Below are 21,260 nucleotides of genomic sequence, written 5' to 3'. Positions count from 1 at the left end.
GAATTAACACCTGTAATTTCCATCTCTGCATCTCACTTTGTTCGGTTTTAAACTATGAGAACTGAACCACTGAACTCCTCTGCGGTTGAGTGGTTTGCCGAAAGGAGTCACCACCACGCTTTCCATGCCCCTAAGGCCTTCTTCACTTAAAACTACATTTCCCACGAGCACCGGCAGGCGTCGACGTCGCGCAGCTGTTCGTCGTCGCTTCGCGCCCTTTATACCCACTTCCGCCCGGAAGCCACTTCCTTTCCTTTCGGCGGCGCGCGGCGGCAAGATGGCGGTGCAAATTTCCAAGAAGAGGAAGGTGAGCTTCAGGTGCCTGGTCCGGAGAATTGCAGCGCCGCGGGGGTCAAGGGCTTCTCGAGGTGCCGCTGCGAAACCGGCAACTCCATGCCCTGCCCTGGGAAGCGGCTTAGGTCGCCTGACGTTCCCGCGGGCTGCGGATGGCGGTGGATTGAGTGGGAGGCCCGAGCCTGAAGTGCGCCGTGTGGCCGGGAAAGGCAAGACAAATTTCCACCGGTTCCGGGCGGTGTGCGGGAATGAGCACTGGGCGCCTCTCCTGTCCCGGGGAAGGCGCTTGTAACCTCTTTCTGGCCGACAAGCTTAAGTAAACGTGTTGTATTTTGAGGGCGTACGCCGTTTCCCCCCCATATCTCATCCCCTGGCTTGGGGGAGGGGGAAGCAGAGTATTGCCGCCTTACTGGTCGTGTGTGGGTGCAGTCTTCTGACCCCAAGACCTCAGTTGAGAGGTTACTAACGATTGCTTGGTCTGTCTGGGGCCTGGGGAGGAAGCTTTCTCGAGTTCAACTGTAGGTCATTCCATGGGGGAGAGCTGTACGAGTTCTTAGCTTTGGCAATAGACGATCTGTCATTTTATAGGTGTGTACATTCATGTTAGGAAGTTAAATCCCCAACGCGCCTGTGAGTTAGGATTTGCCAGCTGTTGCAAGTAAACCGGCAGGTACGGTAAGGAAGGCCAGATGACACAGCTGGGATCTGTCGGGCAGTCGAGCGAGTGAGACTGCGGGTAGCTTCTGCCCATTCTTTCTTTCTTTCACAGTTTACAAGCATAGTATCCCCACTGTGCTGAAAAAAGTGTAAATGGGCCATGTTAGAGCAGCCTCAAACCCTTCAGTGAAGAGATGATGACGAGTCTGACCGGGGGTGTTGTCTTTGTCCAGGTGGTCTACTCTGTGTTGCGTTCTGTGGCACAGTTGAAAGGGCCCTGGTTGAAGTCACTTCCTAAAGATGACCAAGAGGCATTTGTCTGAGAAGGGTTGCTGCATTCCCCTTGGAACTAGGACACTTGGAATAGTTGATGGTCATTTTGTTGGAGGTGTGAGATTTGATAAATGCATTGACTGATAGACTAGACTGGCTGGGGGAAAGTAAGGCCACACCCGTGTCCTCATCTTGAACTTTGCCTTTTTGGCTAGTTTGTCGCTGATGGCATCTTCAAAGCTGAACTGAATGAGTTTCTCACTCGGGAGTTGGCTGAAGATGGCTACTCTGGAGTTGAAGTCCGAGTGACACCAACCAGGACAGAAATCATCATCTTAGCCACCAGGTAAAAATTCAACTTGATAGGCCGTCTCCTATATAAGCTTAAGAGGGCAGACAGGCAGTTAATTTAGCCTTAGTGGAATTGCTTTTGAAAGGCTGTATTTTTCAAAATTCAGTTTTAGTTTTTGTCATCTGAAATTTTTGTAGTCCCAGATGAATGAGATTTTGCTACCACACATATATGCAAGACTTAAAAGTTACATCTAGCTGAGCATGGTGGCTCAAGCCTGTAATCCCAGCACTTTGGGAGGCCGAGGTGAGAGGATTGCCTGAGTCCAGAGGTTCGAGACCAGCCTGGGCAACATGGTGAGACCCCATCTCTACAATAAATCAGAAAATTAGCAGGGCATGGTAGCATGTGCCTGTAATTCTGGCTATTTGGAAGGCTGAGGCGGAAGGATCACCTGAACCCAGTCAGTGGATGCTAGGGTGGCCATGAGTGTGCCACTGCCCTCCAGCCTAGGCGACAGTGAGACTCCAGCTCAAGAAGTTATGTCTAGCATTTTGTGAGAGTTGTGAATTGTCACTTTTTTCCTCTAGAACACAGAATGTTCTTGGTGAGAAGGGTCGGCGGATTCGGGAATTGACTGCTGTAGTTCAGAAGAGGTTTGGTTTCCCAGAGGGCAGTGTCGAGGTGAGTGGTTTGGCTTATGCCCGAGAGAATGGCTCTTTATACCAGTACTTGTCAAAACCCTCAGTATCACTTTGGAGACTTTATTTATTCATAACCAGTAAGTATTACATGCAGACTGGTATTTTGGGGTTCTCCTAGTGAGCAGTAGGCTTTGCTACAGGTTTTTCTGCTCATGTCTGGTGGCTAAAGGATTTTCCATTCAACTTGGGTATAGACATGCATATGGGGTGTTGGCTACTTCTTTGGTCTCCTTGGTGTGGCTATGGAAAGAGCCAGAGTGGAAGAGAAGTGAATGGTTTGAACTGTGTCACTGTGTACTATGTGTAGGTAGTAGAAGGGTTTTAGTACTTGAGGGATACTAAAATGACTGACAATGTGGAAGGTGATGCTTGTATGACAGATGTGTTGACAGTGTTGAAGATAACAGGATGTACCTTGCTTCCTTTAAAGCTTTATGCTGAAAAGGTGGCCACAAGAGGTCTATGTGCCATTGCCCAGGCAGAGTCTCTGCGTTATAAACTCCTTGGAGGGCTTGCTGTGCGGAGGTAAGTGTCCTGGCCGTGCCCTTTTTGTGTGGCTCAGAATATATTGTCTGCCATTTTGTTAGCAAATGAACTGTTAAGAAGTGATAGGATCTGGTAATCTCCTAGCATTGTCATGAGAAGATACTGCTACTCCCTGCCCTCACTGAACTGACAGGCTAACGAGACTACTGTAGAAGCAAAAACCATGAAGGGTGGTCAGTGCTATAATAAAGTATTCAGGTGCTTTGGGAGTAAAACAAATAGGACTGTCTAGTGAGGGGGGGGACCAACTCCTATTGGTCTTGGAGAGGCTTTAAAAGAGCCCTATGGGGGTAGACAATGAGGAATGATTCTGCCTGTTAATGGGTATGCGTTGTGTTTCGGTAGTTAAGTGTACATGTACATGCTTTAGTACTTGTGGGATATCATGGAATTTAGACCAAGCTAGAAGTCGTTAAAATCCACTTAATGTGTTCACTCTTATGGGGACCATAAAGAGATAAGACAGTCCTGATGGGAGAGAGCTTGAAATGTGGACATGACACTTAACTCCAAGCTGCAACCAGATAGTAATGTGAGGAGTCATAGGGTATAAGGGACTTGAGGTCAGGTTGCCCCTGGTTGGACCTGCTGGTAAGAGTAAAATAGGTTCTTGGTGCAGTGTGACTAATTGTGAAGTAATTGGAGTGCCTTGTCTGGAGGAATGACTTTAAAACTGCTATAAGGAGGTTGACCTGGTGGGGATGGGCATAGTAGGAAAGGCTCTAGGTGAGGACCTGTGGAAAGGAAAAGACAACTTACATGGTTTGAGTGCCAGCTGCACTGCTTAGAACAAAGATTCTCAAAAGTTTGGTCCCTGGGCTAGCATCACTGGGAACTTATTAGAAACTTTTTAGTTTCAGCCCAGATTTACCAAATGCGAAACTGATGGTGTGGCCCAGTGGTCTGGCTTAACAAGCCCTTCACGTGGTTTTTGCACACACTAAAGAAAGTTATTGATTTTCTGATCCTTGGATTTCTTGTCTTCTGATGGGGGTTATAATATTGCCTCTCCCTAGTTGTGAAGATTAGATGGGATAATACGAAAGAGCCTGTAAGTGGCCAACTATCCAATTGGTATCCCCCTGGGTATAGACTAATGAATGAGTTTAGGGGAGTGGAGCATGATATTTTAAAGCTTACCAGCAGTTTTATAGGCCTAAAAATGTTTTTCCAGTGCTCTAATACCAAGGTAACCAGGATCCTAAATTGGTTAGGTTAGGTTTCCTAGTGAACATTAATTCTATAGGTTGAAGACAATGTAAACCATATGGGGTCCACTAAGTGACAGGTACTTGTGGGATCTAAAACTGGTTTTCAGCTTTCGTTATGCATTAGAATTACCTGGAAAGCATTTTAAATATATATATATGTCTGGGCTTTGCCACCCCACATTGCCAATTTAATTGGCTCAGAGTAGGCCCTAAACATTGCGGTTTGCTTTTCTTGTCTCCTGAGGTGATGTGACATGCAGCCACGGTTGGAAAGCACTTGACATACATTTCCTGAGGAATATTAGCCTAAGATTAGATATGATAGGAGAATTGCTAATTTTTGAGCCAGACTGGTGAAATTTGTCTTTGTTTTATTGTTTTAAACTTAGCGAGGTGGGTAGGTTAATTCATTCTTGGGTGATAACTCAAATGGATTTCTTTGGTTCTTCCAAAGGGCCTGCTATGGTGTGCTGCGGTTCATCATGGAGAGTGGGGCCAAGGGCTGCGAGGTCGTGGTGTCTGGGAAACTCCGAGGACAGAGGGCTAAATCCATGAAGTTTGTGGATGGTCTGATGATCCACAGCGGGGATCCTGTTAACTACTATGTTGACACTGCTGTGCGCCATGTGCTGCTCAGACAGGGTGAGCAGCTGAGATGCTTGGGGCAAAAGGCATTAGCACATAGATGTGGTTTTCCATAACCTCAGAATTTGAGGAAGTTTATCTTGGAAGTAGCTGGATGTTTGTACTCCTTGGGATTATTGATTGCTACATTCTGTAAGAATCAAATTCCTGGGATCAGTGAAATCCAAGAGTTTTGCCCTTATCTTAACCAGCTGTGTACCCTTCAGTGATGACACGATGACGAGTCTGAAAGGTCACATCCTGCTCCTGGTCCTTGTTGGTGCCATGTTCTGTGGTGCTGTGCATAGGTTCCTTTTGCAAAAGTGTCCTGTTCATTGATTGATTTAGAGGCATTTGTCTGAGAAGGGACCAGACCCAGGGATGCTTGAGCAAACTACTGCCCTCTTCTGTCTTACTGTGGGGTAGGGGGGAGCAATGAAACCCTAGCTACATCCTAACTGTAGTGTCCTCTAGGTGTGCTGGGCATCAAGGTGAAGATCATGCTGCCCTGGGACCCAACTGGTAAGATTGGCCCTAAGAAGCCCCTGCCTGACCATGTGAGCATTGTGGAACCCAAAGATGAGATCCTGCCTACCACCCCCATCTCAGAACAGAAGGGTGGGAAGCCAGAACCGCCTGCCATGCCCCAGCCAGTCCCCACGGCATAACAGGTATGTCTCTAGGGACCTCTTGGCAGAATTGTGTCCTTCCCGTTCCTTTTGCTGTTAATACTTGTATCCCCCACTGTGGCTAGCATTCAGGGAATAAAACTCGATTACAGCCGGGCTCAGTGACTCAGCCTGTAATCCCGCGCCTTTGGGAGGCTGAGGTGAGTGAATTGCCTGAGCCCGCGGGTTCGAGACCCGCCTGGGCAACTTGGTGAGACCTCATCTCTACAATAAGTCAAAAATTAGCCGGGCGTGGTAGTGCGTGCCTGTAGTTCAAGCTACTTGGAAGGCTGAGGCAGAAGAATCGCCGGAGCCCAGCAGGTCGAGGCTGCGGTGGCCGGGAGCGGCCACTGCACTCCCATCTGGGCGACAGAGTGAGACTCCAACTCAAAAAAAAACCTCGATTACATTTGATTTATATGGGAGAATACAAGTTGGAGCCTGGGACCCACAATACTTTTGGGGAGGTATGCTTGTTCTCTTATGAACGAAGTTTCCACTGCATGAAATAAGAGTTTTTCTTTATTGTCTTTATTATTTGCCCAAGATTTTCCAGACATTCTAGCTAGTAATTAGCTATTCTGTCCTTGAGCAGCTCCTATAAAACAGTAACACTAAGCCTCTTATGCCCAGCACATCTAGTTTTTTTGTTTAATGTTGGTGCAGACCCTCAGGGGGACACTGCACCTCATTTGAAAATGAAGGAACTTGGTGATCCATCTGAAGTTTCTCTTACTGTCATGCTTTATTTGGTTTCAGGGTCTTCTTGGCAGCTGTGCCTGGAGTCTGGATGTCAACACTGTAAAGACCTTAAATAAAATCTTGTACAAAGACACAAGACCTGACTAGACTGTTATGTCCAGTATTCAGACTGAGGGTCACGTTGGCTTCTGGAGTGTTACTTACCCTCTTGGTGTAAACCATACTTGTGGGACTTGAAGGACCAGAACAGGGGAACCAGAGCAGCGCTAACCTGTGAGCAGAAGTGCCCATGTGACAGTGAGGCTGATTGCTTAATTGTACTGTAGTTCACAGTTTAACTTTAGATGAGGGATATATTTAAAGATGTTTTTTTTCCCTATGCATAAGGAAATCTAAATTGCATATAGAAAGTAAATAGCGTCTCTAAAATGGAAAGAAAATTTGCTTGTGCCACTGAACTTAAAGTCTTAGAATTAAATTTGCCTAAGCATTATGGAACTGTCACTAGAATCTTCATTCCTGAGTGTTGTTCTTTTGGCCATTGTGCTCTGGAAAAGTATAAAGAACAATTAAATTCTTATGGTTTTATCTGTCATGATAATGTGTTCAAGTATTCTCTACTAATGTCTATGTTTTACAAGAAATCTGGTGCTCTTAGCTTACTCAGGCAAAACTAATGAGGTACAAGTTGGACTGAAAATCTTCAATACTGTTAGTTCATAATGACAGCTGTCAGGGGCCAGTTTGGCATAGGCAGGTGGCTGCATCCTGGTAGTGATGCGGCCTGGATGGTGAAATTACCCCAGCTCCACCGACCGCCTAGCAGGTGCTGTTTATTTGGTCTCCTTTTTAAGGAGATTATGAGGCATACAAGGGCAGATGATGCACACGTTGTTTGTATTGCTTGGCACATGGTAAGGGTTTAATATTTGAGTGAATTAATGGATTATGTTGGAAGCACACCGGCAGCTATCTGCCCCTCTCCTGTTGTAATTGTGTGACTTTACCATCTTAACCATTTTTAGGTGTACACTTCTTTCGTGGTAAATACAATCAGCCTTCTGTAGCTGAGGGTTCCACATCTGTGGATTCAACTAACTTAGAATCAAGAGTATTAGCCTGGCTCGGTGGCTCAGCCTATAATCCCGTGCCTTGGGAGGCTGAGGTGAGTGGATTGCCTGAGCCCGCGGGTTCGAGACCCACCTGGGCAACTTGGCGAGACCTCATCTCTACAATAAATCAAAAACTTAGCTGGGCGTGGTAGCGCGCGCCTGTAGTTCCAGCTACTTGAAAGGCTGAGACAGAAGGATCACCAGAGCCCAGCAGGTTGAGGCTGCAGGGGCCGGAGCAGCTACTGCACTCCAGTCTGGGCAACTGAGTGAGACTCCAATTAAAAAAAAAAAAAAAAAAGTGTATTTTTTTTTTGAGTACTTTTTTTAAAGATGTTAATGTCTGTACTGAATGTGTTTTTGTCATTATGCCCTACACAATTCAGTGTAACAACTTTACCTGACATATATTAGGTATAAGTAATCTAATGAAGATTTAAAGTAAGGGAAGACGTGCCTGGATTACATGCAAATTCTACATCTTTTTTTGAGTAGGAGTCTCACTCCAGGTGGAATACAGCTCACTGCAGCTTCAATCTCCTGTGCTCAGGTCATCCTTCTACTTAAGCTTCCTGAGTAGCTGGGACTACAGACCCATACCACCACACCCAGCTAATTTTGTTGGGTTTTTTTTGTGTGTGTTGAGATCAGGTTTCACTACGTTGCTTGGGCTGTTGAAAACTGGGCTCCAGCAAAATCCTCTCACCTCGGCCTCCAGAGTGCTGGAATTACAGGCATGACCCACTGCACTTACCTTATGCCATTTTGTATAGGGGAGTTGAGCATTAGGGGATTTTGGAGAAAAGCTTTGATGTCTGTTCTGACTTCTGTCTTAATCATATCTCGTTTTTGTCAGTGGAATTGAGGACGGGTGTATACTAGTGACTCCACCCCTCTGAATTCTCAATTCACTTAACTAATGTCGTTAATGACCCATTTACTGGGTTTGGGGAGTGGATTCATATCCTTATTTGTGTATCTTGGTAGGAAATAACAAAGCCTGACTACAAAAACTATATTCTTTATTACCCAGTGCTTCCCCTCACTGTGGGGTGATACACTCCTAAGAATGAGCCCTTTTCCAAGCTGCTGAAAGGTTTATAAGGCTTTTATCCCTTGTAGGTAAAACTTGGTATTTTACTAAAAATGTTAGTGTTCTAACTGAATTAAGTTGCTGTATTCCTGTATTTCTGAACTTGTGATGGCGTAGCTTAGTTTTGACAGGATCATTTGTAGTGAAACTAGTTTGAACATACACAGATTATCGGGTGCTGGGAACAGAGTCACTTGCTGGTCTTTGTGTATTAGATTAGATCATCTGAGTTCGCAAATCTCAATCCATTTAAAATTGGGAGAAAGTAGTGCTGTTAAAGGCCCACCAGTTGGTGCTGTGACATAGGAAATAATGCAGCAGGAGAAGCAGCTTGGTGAGGAAGAAATGAACTTAGTGAGTTGTGACAGCGAAAAGTATGCAAACGATTGGTGTACAGCTTGATGGATTATCAAAGTGAACCCCCCTCTGTAACCATTTAAAAATTAGACCAAAATTTCCGTTCTTGGTGCTTAAGAAAGTTTGGGAGTTTTGGTCTTTTAAAACCTTTTATTTTGGGAAACCATACAAGACAAGTAGAGAGCTCAGGTGAGCAGTCAGTAACCACAGTCCCTCAAGGGATGCAAGCTGTGCCAGGAATCCCTCGGGGTGTCCCACTCCGGACACAGCCCCCCGCCCTGAATGTCATAGTAACTGCCTCCCCACATAGTATAGTTTTGTGCACTTACATTTTTATTTTTGGGTTGGGATCTCACTCTTGTCCAGGCTGGAGTGCAGTGGCATGCTCACGGAGCTCCTGCAGCCTTGACCTGTAGGGCTCAGGTGATTCTTCCACCTCAGCCTTCCAAGTAGCTTGGCCTACGGTGCGTGTCACCATGTCCATCTTTTTTTAGTTTTTAACTTATTGTAAAGATGAGGTGTCACCAAGTTGTCCAGGCTGACCATGAACCTCTGAGCTTAGGCAGTCCTTTTGCCTCCCCTTCCCAAAGTGCTGGGATTACAGGTGTGAGCCACCACGCCCAGTTTTGTGATTTATTTATTTATTTATTTTTTGAGTTGGAGTCTCCCTCTGTCACCCAGACTGGAGTGCAGTGGCTGCTCCCGGCCACTTCAACAATCCTTCCACCTCAACCTTCCAAGAAGTTGGAACTACAGGCACGCGCTACCATGCCCGGCTCATTTTGATTTATTGTAGAGATGAGGTCTCACCAAGTTGCCCAGGTGGGTCTCGAACCTGCAGGCTCAGGCAATCCACTCACCTCAGCCTCCCAAAGGCGCAGGATTACAGGCTGAGCCATCGAGCCCGGCTACATTTTTAATTTAATATGCCTTAAGTGGAGAAGGAGAGTTTAAAGTGCTGTTGCTTGACCCAAATGGCTTTATTCTTAAAAGCCAGGGCTGGGCCACAGGTATGTGCTGCTCCCTAAAGGAGTTGAGCGATTCCCTGATTGTAGTTGCTATTACAGACGATGGGGAGACCTTATTTCTCCTGAGGTAGTTGAAGGCCTTGTCGCTCTTGGTTGCAGATTGGGACTTGCCTCTTCGTGAAGCAGTTGAACATTGTCAGTGTCCTGAAGGGACATGTGTTCAGCCTTATGTGTGCTACGGGACACAGCAATAGGTCTTAGAAAGCTTGTAGTCTGCAAGTACATGTAATTCCTACCGCAGGTAGTGGTTATGGCCCCACACAGACACAGAAAGCTTCCAGTTAAATACCCAGGCAAAGCCCATCTACATACAGCACCGCGAGGGAAGGGCCAAACATGGACTTGGAGCTCCTCTCTCACCACTCCCCCTTTGTTCCTTTGTACCTTGCTGTGGACGCTGCTTGCACCCTTGTGATTGACTCCAGTAAATCTTGGGTGGAACTTGCCTTTGTGAAGCAATTCTTCATCTTTCTCTCCCTCCCTGTTGTGGACTGATTTGTGTCCTTCAAAGTTCACATGTTGAAGCCCGAGCCTCCAACATGACTGTATTTGCAGAAAGGACCTTTAAGGGCGGTAACATTAAGGTTAAATGAGATCATAAGAAGAGTAAGAGGCCACTGTTTTGTTAAGCACTGGCCAGGCCATGTGATCTTTGAGCTATGGTTGCCATGTTAGCTTTGGCCCCCTCTCCTACCTTGGCGTGGTGAATATACTCTTCCCTCTCTTTCTAGCCACTTGCCATTGCTTTGTTAAACTCTAGTGTGTCCACATTGCTCTTTGAGCTATGGCCCCCTCCCTTGGGGAGGTGAATCCCCCCCCCCCCGCCGCCGTTTACTTACTAAATAAACTATATTTTCCCATCTAAAAAGAAAAGGAAGCTGAGCACAGTGGCTCATGCCTGTAATCCTAATGCTTTGGGAGGATCCCTTGAGGCCAAGAGTTGGACACTGGCTTGGGCAACCAAGCAGTACCCTGTCTCTAGAAGAAAAATTTAAAAGTAGCTGAGCATGGTGGCATGTGTCCATATTCTAGTTACTTGGAAGGCTGAGGAAAGAGTATCACTTGAGCCCATGGGAGGCTGAGGGAAGAGTATCACTTGAGCCCAGGAGTTTGAGGCTATAGTGAGCTGTGATTGCTTCTCTGTACAAGAGACCATGTAAGGACACAGCAAGAGACCAGGTAGTGGCTCATGCCTCTAATCCCAGCCCTTTGGGAGGCAAAGGTGGGAGGATCTCTTGAGCCCAGGAGTTTAGACTAGTTTAGACAGCATAGTGAGGCTTCATCTCTAAAAAAAGAAAAAATTAGCCGGGGATGATGGTGCTGGCCTATAGTCCCAGCTACTTGGGAGGCTGAGGTGGAAGGGACACCTGAGCCCAAAAGATCAAGGATGCAGTGAGCTGTGATCATGCCATAGTACTCCAACCTAGGAGATTGAAACCTTGACTCAAAAAAAAAACACAGCAAGAAGGTGTCTGCAAGCCAGGTAGAGACCACCCAGCGGAAGCCAGTCCTGTTCTTGGTTTTAGAGAACCTTGATCTTGGTTTTAGAGCTTCCAGAATTGAAAAATTAAATTTCTGTTGTTTAAACCACTCAATCTGGTGCTTTCTTATTTGAGCTCACACATACTTACATTCTCTGTGCATCTGCCACTGCTTGGGCTGACCTCGAGCAGAACACAACCCACGTGTTCCATTGTTTCCTCTAGTCTGGGTAACAAGGGCTTATGCATCTCTGGGCCTCAGCCCCAAACCACGGGAGACTCAGGTCCACTGACTGAAGAAGTGGTCAGGTATGAGGGGAAGCTAGCTGTATCTCGGATCCCCTGGCCACAACTAGGCAGTTACAGTTATGAGATATTCTTGTGTTGGGCTCAGATCTGTCTCCTATGACCCCACTGAGTTCTGCCTGTGAGGCTGAGCCAAGCCCTGGCATAATGTCCTCAGTGAGCATCCTGTTTCATTGAGTTTAATTCCACTCACCCCGTCTTGTAAGCTGTAGTCTCTGTGATGTTTTTTTGTGTCTTTTATTATTTTTCTTTCCTACATGGCTTTTAGTGTCAGAGTCTACCAGGATGTCCCCTGGCTGGCGACCTGCCAGCTGGATTTGGATCAGAGGCTCCAGAGTCGGCTGCAGTTAAAGAGGTTGCCAAGTTAAGGCATCTTGCCAGGGGACAAGTCCAGCAGAGTGGTTAAGAGTACAGATTTGGGAATTCTATTGCCTGGATTAGGATTCTACCTCCACCCCTAACTGACCCTGAACTTGACCTATCTGCTTTATTTTCATCATCTGTTGAATGGGATAATAGTACTTACAGGTATACATCATGAGAACTGGATGAGATGATGCAGGTACTGGCACATACAAAGTGCTCACGTATTCACTATTACTGTTGTTGTGGGGCCACCTTGGTTCTTCCTAGCTATGGGCCTGTTGCCTTGCCTGGCTGGGCCTCCCTCTTCAGCTTCTCTTTTTCCTGCTTCCATAGTTGGGCCTTTGTGAATGAGGAGAGGTTTGCTTACTCGTAGCTCTCCTGAATGTTCTCCCAGCCAGGACTTTCACCGCCTCTCTGCTACTTCCTAGTTCTAAAAAGGCTTGGGAGATGTGGCAAGAAGCAGTGTTGAATGTGCAGATGGGAGTACCTCCTGCCCTCAGGACTCCTGCTACCACCCCAACACTCTAGCCCTCCACTCACTGCACCCAACAGTGATCCCAGAGTCATTGCAGTTCTCTGCAGGAGAGGAGGAGGCTCAGGCTAGAGGAGCAAGAAGGCTGAGGGCCTGGGGTCATAGGAAGACTTGAGAGCTATTGTTTTGTGTCAGGGCTCAGATATAAAATCCAGTAACCAATAAGATGGTGACACTGATCTATGTATTTTTATTTTGTGAAAGTCCTATGTCCCGGCCGGGTGCAGTGGCTCAAACCTATAATCCCAGCAATATGGGAGGCGGAGGTGAGAGGATTGCCTGAGACCACAGGTTCGAGAACAGTCCGGGCAACTTGACGAGACCTCTTCTCTGTGATAAATCAAAAAATTAGCCAGGCATTGTAGCACATGCCTGTAGTTCAGGCTACTTGGAAGGATCTCCAGAGCCCAACGGGTTGACTGGGTGGCTGTGAGCGTGCCACTGCACTCCAGCCTGGGTGATGAAGTGAGACTCCCAAGACTCCAACTCATAAAAAAAGAAAGTTGTATGTCGCAAATAATAACTTTTTTTTTTTTTTAGTTGGAGTCTCACTCTGTTGCCCAGACTGGAGTGCAGTGGCATGCTCCTGGTCACCGCAGCTTCGACCTGCTGGGTTCTGGCGATCCTTCTGCCTCAGCCTTCCAAGTAGCTGGAACTACAGGCACGTGCTACCATGCCCGGCTAATTTTTGATTTATTGTAGAGATGAGGTCTCACCAAATTGCTCAGGCGGGTCTCGAACCCGCGGGCTCAGGCAATCCACTCACCTCAGCCTCCCAAAGGCGCAGGATTACAGGCTGAGCCACCGAGCCCGGCAGTAATAACTTTTGAAGACTAATCTACATGTTGAAAATTCAGGAATCCAGAAGATAACTTGGTCCCTCCTGCTGCTGCACCACACCCTTGGTTTCCTCTGTACACACACTGCCCCTTGTTTCTTAGAGAGTCTTAGCACAACTGAGTATGTATTTCTATCTTTCTAGATGCCATATATAGCCTTAAGTACTGCATATTGGCAGCTTAAATGCAGTTTGTTCAGAAGCTATTTTAAGAAGTGCAGGCCTGCCCTCTCAGGGTAACCTCACCACAACAGGATTTTAGGAAAGACATATGGGAGGCTAGAAGCCTCTGAGCTGGGTGTTGTCCACAGCAAATTAGATATTCTTTCTGCAGGCAGAAGAAGAAACTGCTAAAATAAGCAGCATAGAGCTTTAGTGGAAGGGTCTTGGGTAACTCAGAATGCACGAGAATCCTGGAAAACTCAGCTCTGAAATGGAATCTAGGGAAGCTGGCATCAGGGAACACAGCCAAGGTCGTGGTTGAAAAGCAGTCTTGATATACGATGTCATTGCCACCAGATTCCAATGAAGGATTTTTCACCTGTCCCTTTTTCTTTGTCATTGTTTAAAGTTCCAAGTGTAAACACCTGGTTGCCAAGTCTGGTGTCTGGCCCACCTGCTGGTGTGGGGGGAAAGATAGCTAGTCCCTTTGGCTTCTGCTGTGAAGGTGGGGCCCAGCTTGGTGCCCATATCCAGACAGTGTCCCTCTCACCATTGGGCAAGGTGCTGATGCTGGGTGGCCAAAACCATGCTGAGAAATTGTCCTCGAAACTGGTGCAAAAACAACTTTGGAGCAGGTGCGGTGGCTTATGTCTCTAATCCCAGTACTTTGGGAGGCTGAGGTAAGAGGATTGCCTGAGCCCAGGGGTTTGAGACCAGCCCGGGCAACTTGGCAAGACCTCATCTCTACGTTAAATTTTAAAAATTGGCCAGGCGTGGTGGCACATGCCTGTGGTTCCAGCTACTTTGAAGGCTGAGGTGAAAGGATGGCCTGAGCTCATCAGGTCGAGCTGCGGTGGCCGTGAGCCTGCCACTGCACCCCAGCCTGGGTGACAGTGTGACTCAAAAAGAAAAAGAAAAATGACTCTGGGCAACATGAAGACAAGGGCTGAAACCTGTCGTGGACTTTTTGTGAAAAGGTTACCATCAGGCTCTAAAGAGTTGGGTTCTGATCATTAGGTTTCCTGGCAGCTTGTGACAGGGTCTCAAAGGAGCTGGGAGCTGCCTGACTGATCAGTTTGCCCTCCAGCCTAGGAGCAAACATCTGCTGGAAAGTGAGGTCTTGGGGGAAACCCAGAGGGCCAGAGAGGGTTGGAGATCAAACAGACTCCAGCGGCAGTGTGGACAGCCCAAAGAAGCAGAGAAACGGGGTGTATGGTGGGTGTTGAGGGCTTTGGGGGAGCTCTGCCCCCAGATAGAATATGGGCTTGCAAGGCTGCTGGACCTACAGCAAAGTGTGATCATCTGTGGGGCCTGCTTCCCCCATCAGTGGTTCCATATCCCCAAGGGAGGTCCAAGAAATTTCAGCCACCACCCCAGCTCAGCACCTCCAGTCAGGGAATCCTTCACACTCCTAGCTGGGAAATCATACAAAGACTCAGGAGGGTGTCAGAGCTGTGGCAGCAGGAGGGGGTGGGGACGCCTTACTCTCCAGAGGGCTTTACTAGGAGGACGCCAGAGGTCAGAAGAAGCAGAGCTTTGCAATCAGAGACCTGGGGTCACATCCAGGCACCTGCACTGATTCGGTGCAGGGGGACCTTGGGCCTTTCTGAGCCTGTTACCTCTCAGGGCTACTGTGGGAGTTAAAGGAGATCTAAATGTCAGTATGCTTCTCCTCTTTCTCATCTAGTGCCTTATCTCTGTTTGGAGACATTAGAACAGATCAGTTAAGCCCAGCTCTTCTCCACCAGGTCTACAACTTTTTTGCATCATGAGCACGTGCACGTCAGTTACCTCTGTGTCTCTCTTTGGCCATCTGCATGCAGCGTGTCTAACACAATGCCTGACTCACAGCAAGAGCTCAGTAAGTGCTGGCTGTTGTGACTACTACTTACTTAAGCACTTCCTCTTGGATTTCATCAAGGCACATTCGTTACAATGGGTTCTCTTCATCTTTCTTTTTTTTTTTTTGGAGTCAGTCTTACTCTGTCACCCAGGATGGAGTGCAGTGACATGATTATGGCTTCTGCAGCCTCAACTTGCTGGGCTTAGGAGATCCTTCTACCTCAGCCTTCCAAGTAGTTGCTAGTCTCAAACTCCTGGACTCAGACAATGCTGCCTCAGCTTCCCAAAGTGCAGGAATTTCAGGTGTGAGCCACATGCCTGGCTGATTCTCCCCATCTTAACTGTAAGGGCCCTGACCACAGGTGCTAGACTCTACTTCTACTGAGATGTGGACATAGATGGATAGGTATTAAGTGGTGGATTTGGGCCAGGTGCAGTGGCTCATGCCTGTAATCCCAGCACTTTGGGAGGCTGAGGTGGGAGGATTGCCTGAGCCCAGTTCAAGACCATCCTGGACAACATAGTGAAATCTTGTCTCTACAAAAAAAATTACAAAATTTAGAGGCATGGTGGCACATGCCTATAGTCTCAGTTACAGGAAAGGCTGAGGAGGGAGATTGCTTTAGCCCAGGAGTTGGAGGCTGCATTGAGCTGTGATTGTGCCACCGCATTCCAGTCTGTGCAATAGAGTAAGACCGGGACTCAAAAAAAGAGTGAACATTTTCAACCTCAACATCAGTGATTTTCTTATTTTCTTCCTCAATGACATCTGATTTTGATATTATTTTTATGTATCCAACTATTTTCTCTTTGTTAGTAATCAGAGCTACATAAGCAGCATGACTATGATAAGACAATTGTATGCCCTGAGCCTGCTGTAACCATCTCATTTAATCTTCCCAACATCCCTGTAATGGACAGATTTCATTACTAACCTCATTTGACAATGAATTTAGCCACATTGTAGGGGAATGTGTGGCTTCTTTTAGGCTTTAAGCAAGAACATCTCAAGATTTTCACCTCCAGCCTGAGAACAACTACCACGAGACCCTAAGTTGGGAATGACGTATCTTATCCTGAACCCCATTTTTACAAGTAAGATAGAGCCCCAGCAGCTCAGAAATCCAAATTAAACCATGCCTCTGCTGCTCAGTCCTTTGTCATTGCCAGCAGCTCAGCCTGCCCAAGGACAGCTAGATCTTCATCCACAGAGCAGAGAGTACTACTATGATGGATTCATGGCGACCTCACTGGCAGGCTGTCGAATGCCTGTGCCTGCAGCCCTTTGTGTGGAGAGCCAGAGAGCTGGACCTTTGAATCCTGAGTGAACTAGAAAGAGGGTAGAGCTCCCCCAGCCTTTGATTAAGGATGCTTTTGCATTTAGAGGGAGGGGAATGGGGGAGCAAAGGCACAGCAATAGGCCTGCCTTCCTGCCAGAAGAAAGGACCAAAGATGGGGCTTCTGCTCACTGGTTTTACCCTCAACATTCCAGGAGAAATAGTGGTCACCAGTCACTATTTGGGTCCTTTTATGTTTTAAGTCATTTAAAAAATTACAGATCTGAGATTAAAGGGATGGTAAAAAGCAGTTTTTTTCTTGTTTTGGGGGGGTTGAGTTGGAGTCTCACTCTGTTGCCCAGGCTGGAGTGCAGTAGCACGCTTACGGCCACTGCAGCCTCAACCTGCTGGGCTCAGGCCATCCTTCTACCTCAGCCTTCCAAGTAGCTGTAACTACAAGCATGCATTACCATGCCTGGCTAATTTTTTAATTTATTGTAGAGATGAGGTCTTGCCAAGTTGCCCGGGCTGGTCTCGAACCTGTGGGCTTAGGCAATCCTTTCACCTTGGCCTCCCAAGTGCTGGGATTATAGGTGTGAGCCATCGCACCCAGCTAAAACAGTTTTATTATAAATTCAACAATATTCTGCCTCAGACTTCTAGGTAGCCAAAACTACAGGTAACATGCTACCATGCCCAGCTAATTTTTTGATTTATTGTAGAAATGAGGTCTTGCCAAGTTTCTCAGGCTGTTCTTGAACCTGTGGGCCCAGGTAATCCCCTCACCTTGACCTCTCAAAGTTCTGGGATTACAGGCTTGAGCCACCGCACCCAGCCCAATATTCAAATTTTAACAAGTATCAACAGCTTAACTTTGAATATACTAAAAAGTATTCAATTGTACCTTTCAAACATGAATTTTATTGCATGTGAATTATATCTAATACTTTCATTATACATGAAAATACATATGTATATACAAATTAAAACATAGACTTCATATTTTCCTTGTTTTGAAGGTATATATACTCAAAATGAACACTGTCCCTTGAATGCAATGAAATGCTCACCAGCTGCCATGTGTGAATCTGGAATATATTTATCTTGTAACTGCAGATTCCAGATTTCACACACATTTCTAATAGGCTCTAGCTTATTATCATTGCTTTTGTTGTTTTTGCATTCACATTGTCAACACATGATGCTTTTGAAATTTTTGATGGCTCATCATTTTGAGAGGATATCCATTTTCTTTGCTCTATAATTACAAAGCATTTTCATTTTTAGATTTATAAAGATCAATTATTGTGACCAATCCAATGAATTTTTAAAATTTCTATAGCATCTGTTTCCCTTTAATCATCTTGGTACACAACTGCCCTCAGCATGTCTCCATTTAAAAACTGTACCAAGTAAATTTTGGTGCATAGTCACCATAAAGATGAAAGATCTTGTCATACCATGTTTTAGCAAAATGGATAGTCAGGTTTCTGCCAGAAAATATTGTGTGATTAAATCATTCTTGTTGAATGATTTAACTGGATGTCATGTTTCTTTTTTGTCTTTAGAAATATGTTATTTACTCACCAATTCCTTAGTTTGAGAAAAATTGTTCTAGGAAAGAGTTTGCTTCTATGACTGATGTCACCATCATCGTTAGAGACTAGAATGCTTCTGTGTGTCTTTGCATTCATTTTGTGATTTGTCTATGTGTGAAATATCCTTGTCTGTCAGTATACTTCTCTTTTGTCATTATGGGCAGAAAAAGAAAAGTCCTGAATTCTCAACTAATGTCTCCAGGCTTCTGAAAGATGATTCAGTACTTTGGGAAATGCAATAAGGAAACTGAAGGATAATGGTTTATTGAAATAAATAGTGATGGTTTATTTCATTCACTACTGCATCTTCCTTCTAGGCAATGTCACCGTTCTTCTATTTTCTTTTTTCCATTTTCTTATTATCTTAGTCTTGTGTAGCATAGTTGGGAATAACTGATGAGTAATATGAAGTAATTTTTAGGAGGATGAAATAGCAAAGTGTTTCAAGACGTAGGAAAAGTAAGTTCATCAAGATCTCAAAGTGTGGCTGGGCTCGGTGGCTCAGCCTCTAAACCCAGCACTTTGGGAGCCTGAGGTGAGTGGATTGCCTGAGCCCACGGGTTCGAGACCAGCCTGGGCAACTTGGCAAGACCTCATCTCTACAATAAATAAAAAATTAGCCAGGCATGGTAACGCATGCCTGTAGTTCTGGCTGCTTGGAAGGCTGAGGCAGAAGGATCACTGAAGCCCAGCCAGTCGATGATGGTGTGGCCATGAATGTTCCACTACCCTCCAGCCTGGGTGACGGGGTGAGACTCCAGCTCAAAAACAAGATTTCAAAGTGCAGCCAGGTGCAGTGGCTCATGCCTGTGATCCCAGCACTTTGGGAGACTGAGGTGGGAGGATTGTCTGAGTCTAGGAGTTCAAGACAAGCATGGGCAACATGATGAGACCTTGTCTCTACAGTAAATTAAAAATTAACTGGGCATGGTGGCACATGCCTGTACTCCCAGCTACTTGGGAGGCTGAGGCAGAAAGATCTGCTGAGCCCAGCAGGTTGAGGCTGCTGTAGCTGTGATTGTGCCACTGCACTCCAGCCTGGGTAATGGAGTGATACTCCAATTAAAAAAAAAATCTCAAAATGTTTTTTAGGTGTATAATATAATCTAATAAATCCCTATGGTAATTGCAAAATAAAATGAATTTCTTATTTTTTAAAAAATAGGTAAATTTTCTCATTGTTCTCTGGAAGATCACTAAAAGAGAAAAGTAATCATAAAGTATCCTTACAAATAGAACTCAAAAAAGAAGCTCAAAACCAAAATGTGGGTCCAGTAGCTTCTGATGACATACCATGAGTGAAGTATGTTCTCCACTGGGGACAGGATGGCAAAGCTGCATGCCTGAGGGGTCAGTGCTGGGAACTGGGGTCTGGCTTCCTGCTGAATGGTAGCAGTCCCATTTATTTGGAGAGCCAAAGTGACCCTGGCTGAGAGCCAGGGTGACCCTCCATAGGCGGCCTCTTGACCTAACCAGTAGTCCTAGGAGATTAGGACACATGGGATGTCACCTTTTGCTTGTGTTCTTGTGAGCCTCACTCATCAGGGACAAGAACCATGTCTTCCCTAATCCATCTGGAGGTCTCTAAGGGTGGGGACACTATCCCGGCAGGCTGGGATTTCCCATGTTGGCAATGATGGTTTGTCCCTTCTACACAAGAACTCCTGTGCTCCTCTGACAGCGGCTGAGCAGATTAGCAAAGCCTGAGGGAGGCAGCACAGACAGGGCTGGCTTTGGAGGTAGCTGGACCCAGGTTGGAATTCCGGCTCTGCCACCACGCCCCAGCCCGATGGCTTTAGTCAGATCACCTCACCTCACAACTCTGAGTCTCTGCTTCTGCATTTGTGCGGGGCAGGTGGGCAGCAGGAGTACCTACCTCACAGATATTGAGGTAAAGATTAGGAAACTGACTTAGTTTCATCAGTGGGAGGCCTTGCTCTGGGCACCAGGGGACACAGAGGTGAAGCTGACACATTTCCTACCTCAAGGGGCATTTGTGTGTGTGTCGGGACTAGAGATGTCACATGTAAAGGTCTGGCCACTTGCCTGGTGAAAGAAGAGGGCAGCGGGCAGGAGGAGGCAACTTGGGTCCAGGGCACCACATGTGCCAAGGCAGATGATGCAGGACAGGGCATTGGCACATGCACAAAAGAGGACAGGGGGCACAAATGGGGTGGGGATGGGGGGCATTCTGCCTGGCACACACGAAGTATCCAGCCCAGGTGAAGTGCCCGTGTCCTCAGGAAGAGCTTGCCCTGGATTTGCCCCTGCTTTTGTCCTGGGCAAGCAAGCAATATAGTGCCTTTTCCACTTTGTCCTGCGGCTGGGGCAGGCAGCCTCAGTGGCCTCGGTGGGGCTGGGCCTCCACCTCACTCCCCCTCCCCCTGTTGCCATTATCAGCTGTGTCCAGATGGTCACAGGCTCCTTAATCTGGGATAATCGGCGGGTTGGAGCTCAACTGGGACCGAGGCCTTTGTGCCTGCGGTGATGGGCCAGCCCCAGCTGGAGAGCCCCTGCAGACAGGGCCCTGGGGCTTGATGGGAGGGGTGTGGGGCTGGGCCTGTGCTGGAGGGAGATGCATGGAGCAGATGACAGCTCCTCTTCAAAAGGCAATCTGGGTATAGACAAGGGGGAGCCTGCAGATGGGGCCTGGCCAGCTCCTCCTGGGCTGGGCTTCAACCTCTCAGAATCTGTCTGTGGTGTCTTTTGTTTCCTTTCTCTCCTCCTCCGAGCATACCCCTCCCAGCAGTTTTGCATTGCTGCCCCTAGAGCCCCAGGCTTATAATAGAACCAGGGGCTAGTGCCACACATTGACACTGGGAACCTCACAGGCCTGGGTGCAGAGTCAGGGTGGCTAGGTTCTCAGGCCTGTGGCTCCAGCACCCTCCACTCTAGGCCTGCAGTTTGCTTTGAGCCTTGACCCCATGGGTGCTCAGGGATCCACCCATTTTTGTTTTCTGTTGTTTCAGCCTCTTCCATGACCTTGGCCCCAGCTTCTACCTCTGGGAGGAGTGTGAGAAGGAATGAGTTTGGGAATAGACACTGGGGCCTACAGAAGCATTTGTAACCATCTCTTTCTTCTTTTTTTTTTTTTTTTTGAGTTGAGGTTTCACTCACTCAAACTGGAGTGCAGTGGCACAATCACAGCTCACCACAACCTTGACCTCCTGGGCTCAGATGATCCTTCTGCTTCAGCCTCCCGAATAGTTAAGTCTACAGGCACATGACACCATACCCAGCTAATTTTTTTTATTTTTGTAGATTCGAGATTTCGCTATGTTGCAACAAGCTGGTCTTGAA

At 46.8% G+C, this 21,260-nt stretch overlaps 1 protein-coding gene across 4 annotated transcripts; it reads left to right on the top strand.

Annotated features, from left to right (window-relative positions):
- Positions 1-226: 226 nt before the first annotated feature.
- On the top strand, positions 227-20,941 carry RPS3 (ribosomal protein S3). 4 transcript variants are annotated; one of them, XM_021709617.1, is made up of 7 exons: positions 227-307; positions 1,440-1,570; positions 2,107-2,200; positions 2,651-2,745; positions 4,432-4,619; positions 5,076-5,272; positions 20,930-20,941. In XM_021709617.1, the coding sequence occupies exons 1-6, from the start codon at positions 278-280 to the stop codon at positions 5,267-5,269; spliced, it is 732 nt and encodes a 243-aa protein (XP_021565292.1). In that variant the 5' UTR covers positions 227-277; the 3' UTR covers positions 5,270-5,272; positions 20,930-20,941. The 4 variants fall into 4 exon arrangements, with proteins under 4 accessions (XP_021565292.1, XP_008050383.1, XP_021565293.1 ...); XM_008052192.1 differs by lacking the exon at positions 20,930-20,941 and adding an exon at positions 6,029-6,107; XM_021709618.1 differs by lacking the exon at positions 20,930-20,941 and adding an exon at positions 6,029-6,107 and having other exon boundaries at positions 249-307; positions 1,440-1,523.
- The last annotated feature ends 319 nt before the right edge of the window (positions 20,942-21,260 follow it).

The sequence above is a fragment of the Carlito syrichta genome, unplaced genomic scaffold (genome assembly GCF_000164805.1).
Source record: "Carlito syrichta isolate Samal-C Ts95f unplaced genomic scaffold, Tarsius_syrichta-2.0.1 Scaffold261395, whole genome shotgun sequence".
Lineage (NCBI taxonomy): Eukaryota > Metazoa > Chordata > Mammalia > Primates > Tarsiidae > Carlito > Carlito syrichta.
Note: the sequence above shows the minus strand (reverse complement) of the source record. Positions and strands in the feature narration are given on the sequence as shown.

Coding starts and splice junctions, on each gene's coding strand:
- RPS3 (XM_021709617.1), top strand. CDS start 278: ATGGCGGTGCAAATTTCCAAGAAGAGGAAG. Junction 308..1,439: donor AAATTTCCAAGAAGAGGAAG/GTGAGCTTCAGG, acceptor CTTTTTGGCTAG/TTTGTCGCTGATGGCATCTT. Junction 1,571..2,106: donor ATCATCATCTTAGCCACCAG/GTAAAAATTCAA, acceptor TTTTTCCTCTAG/AACACAGAATGTTCTTGGTG.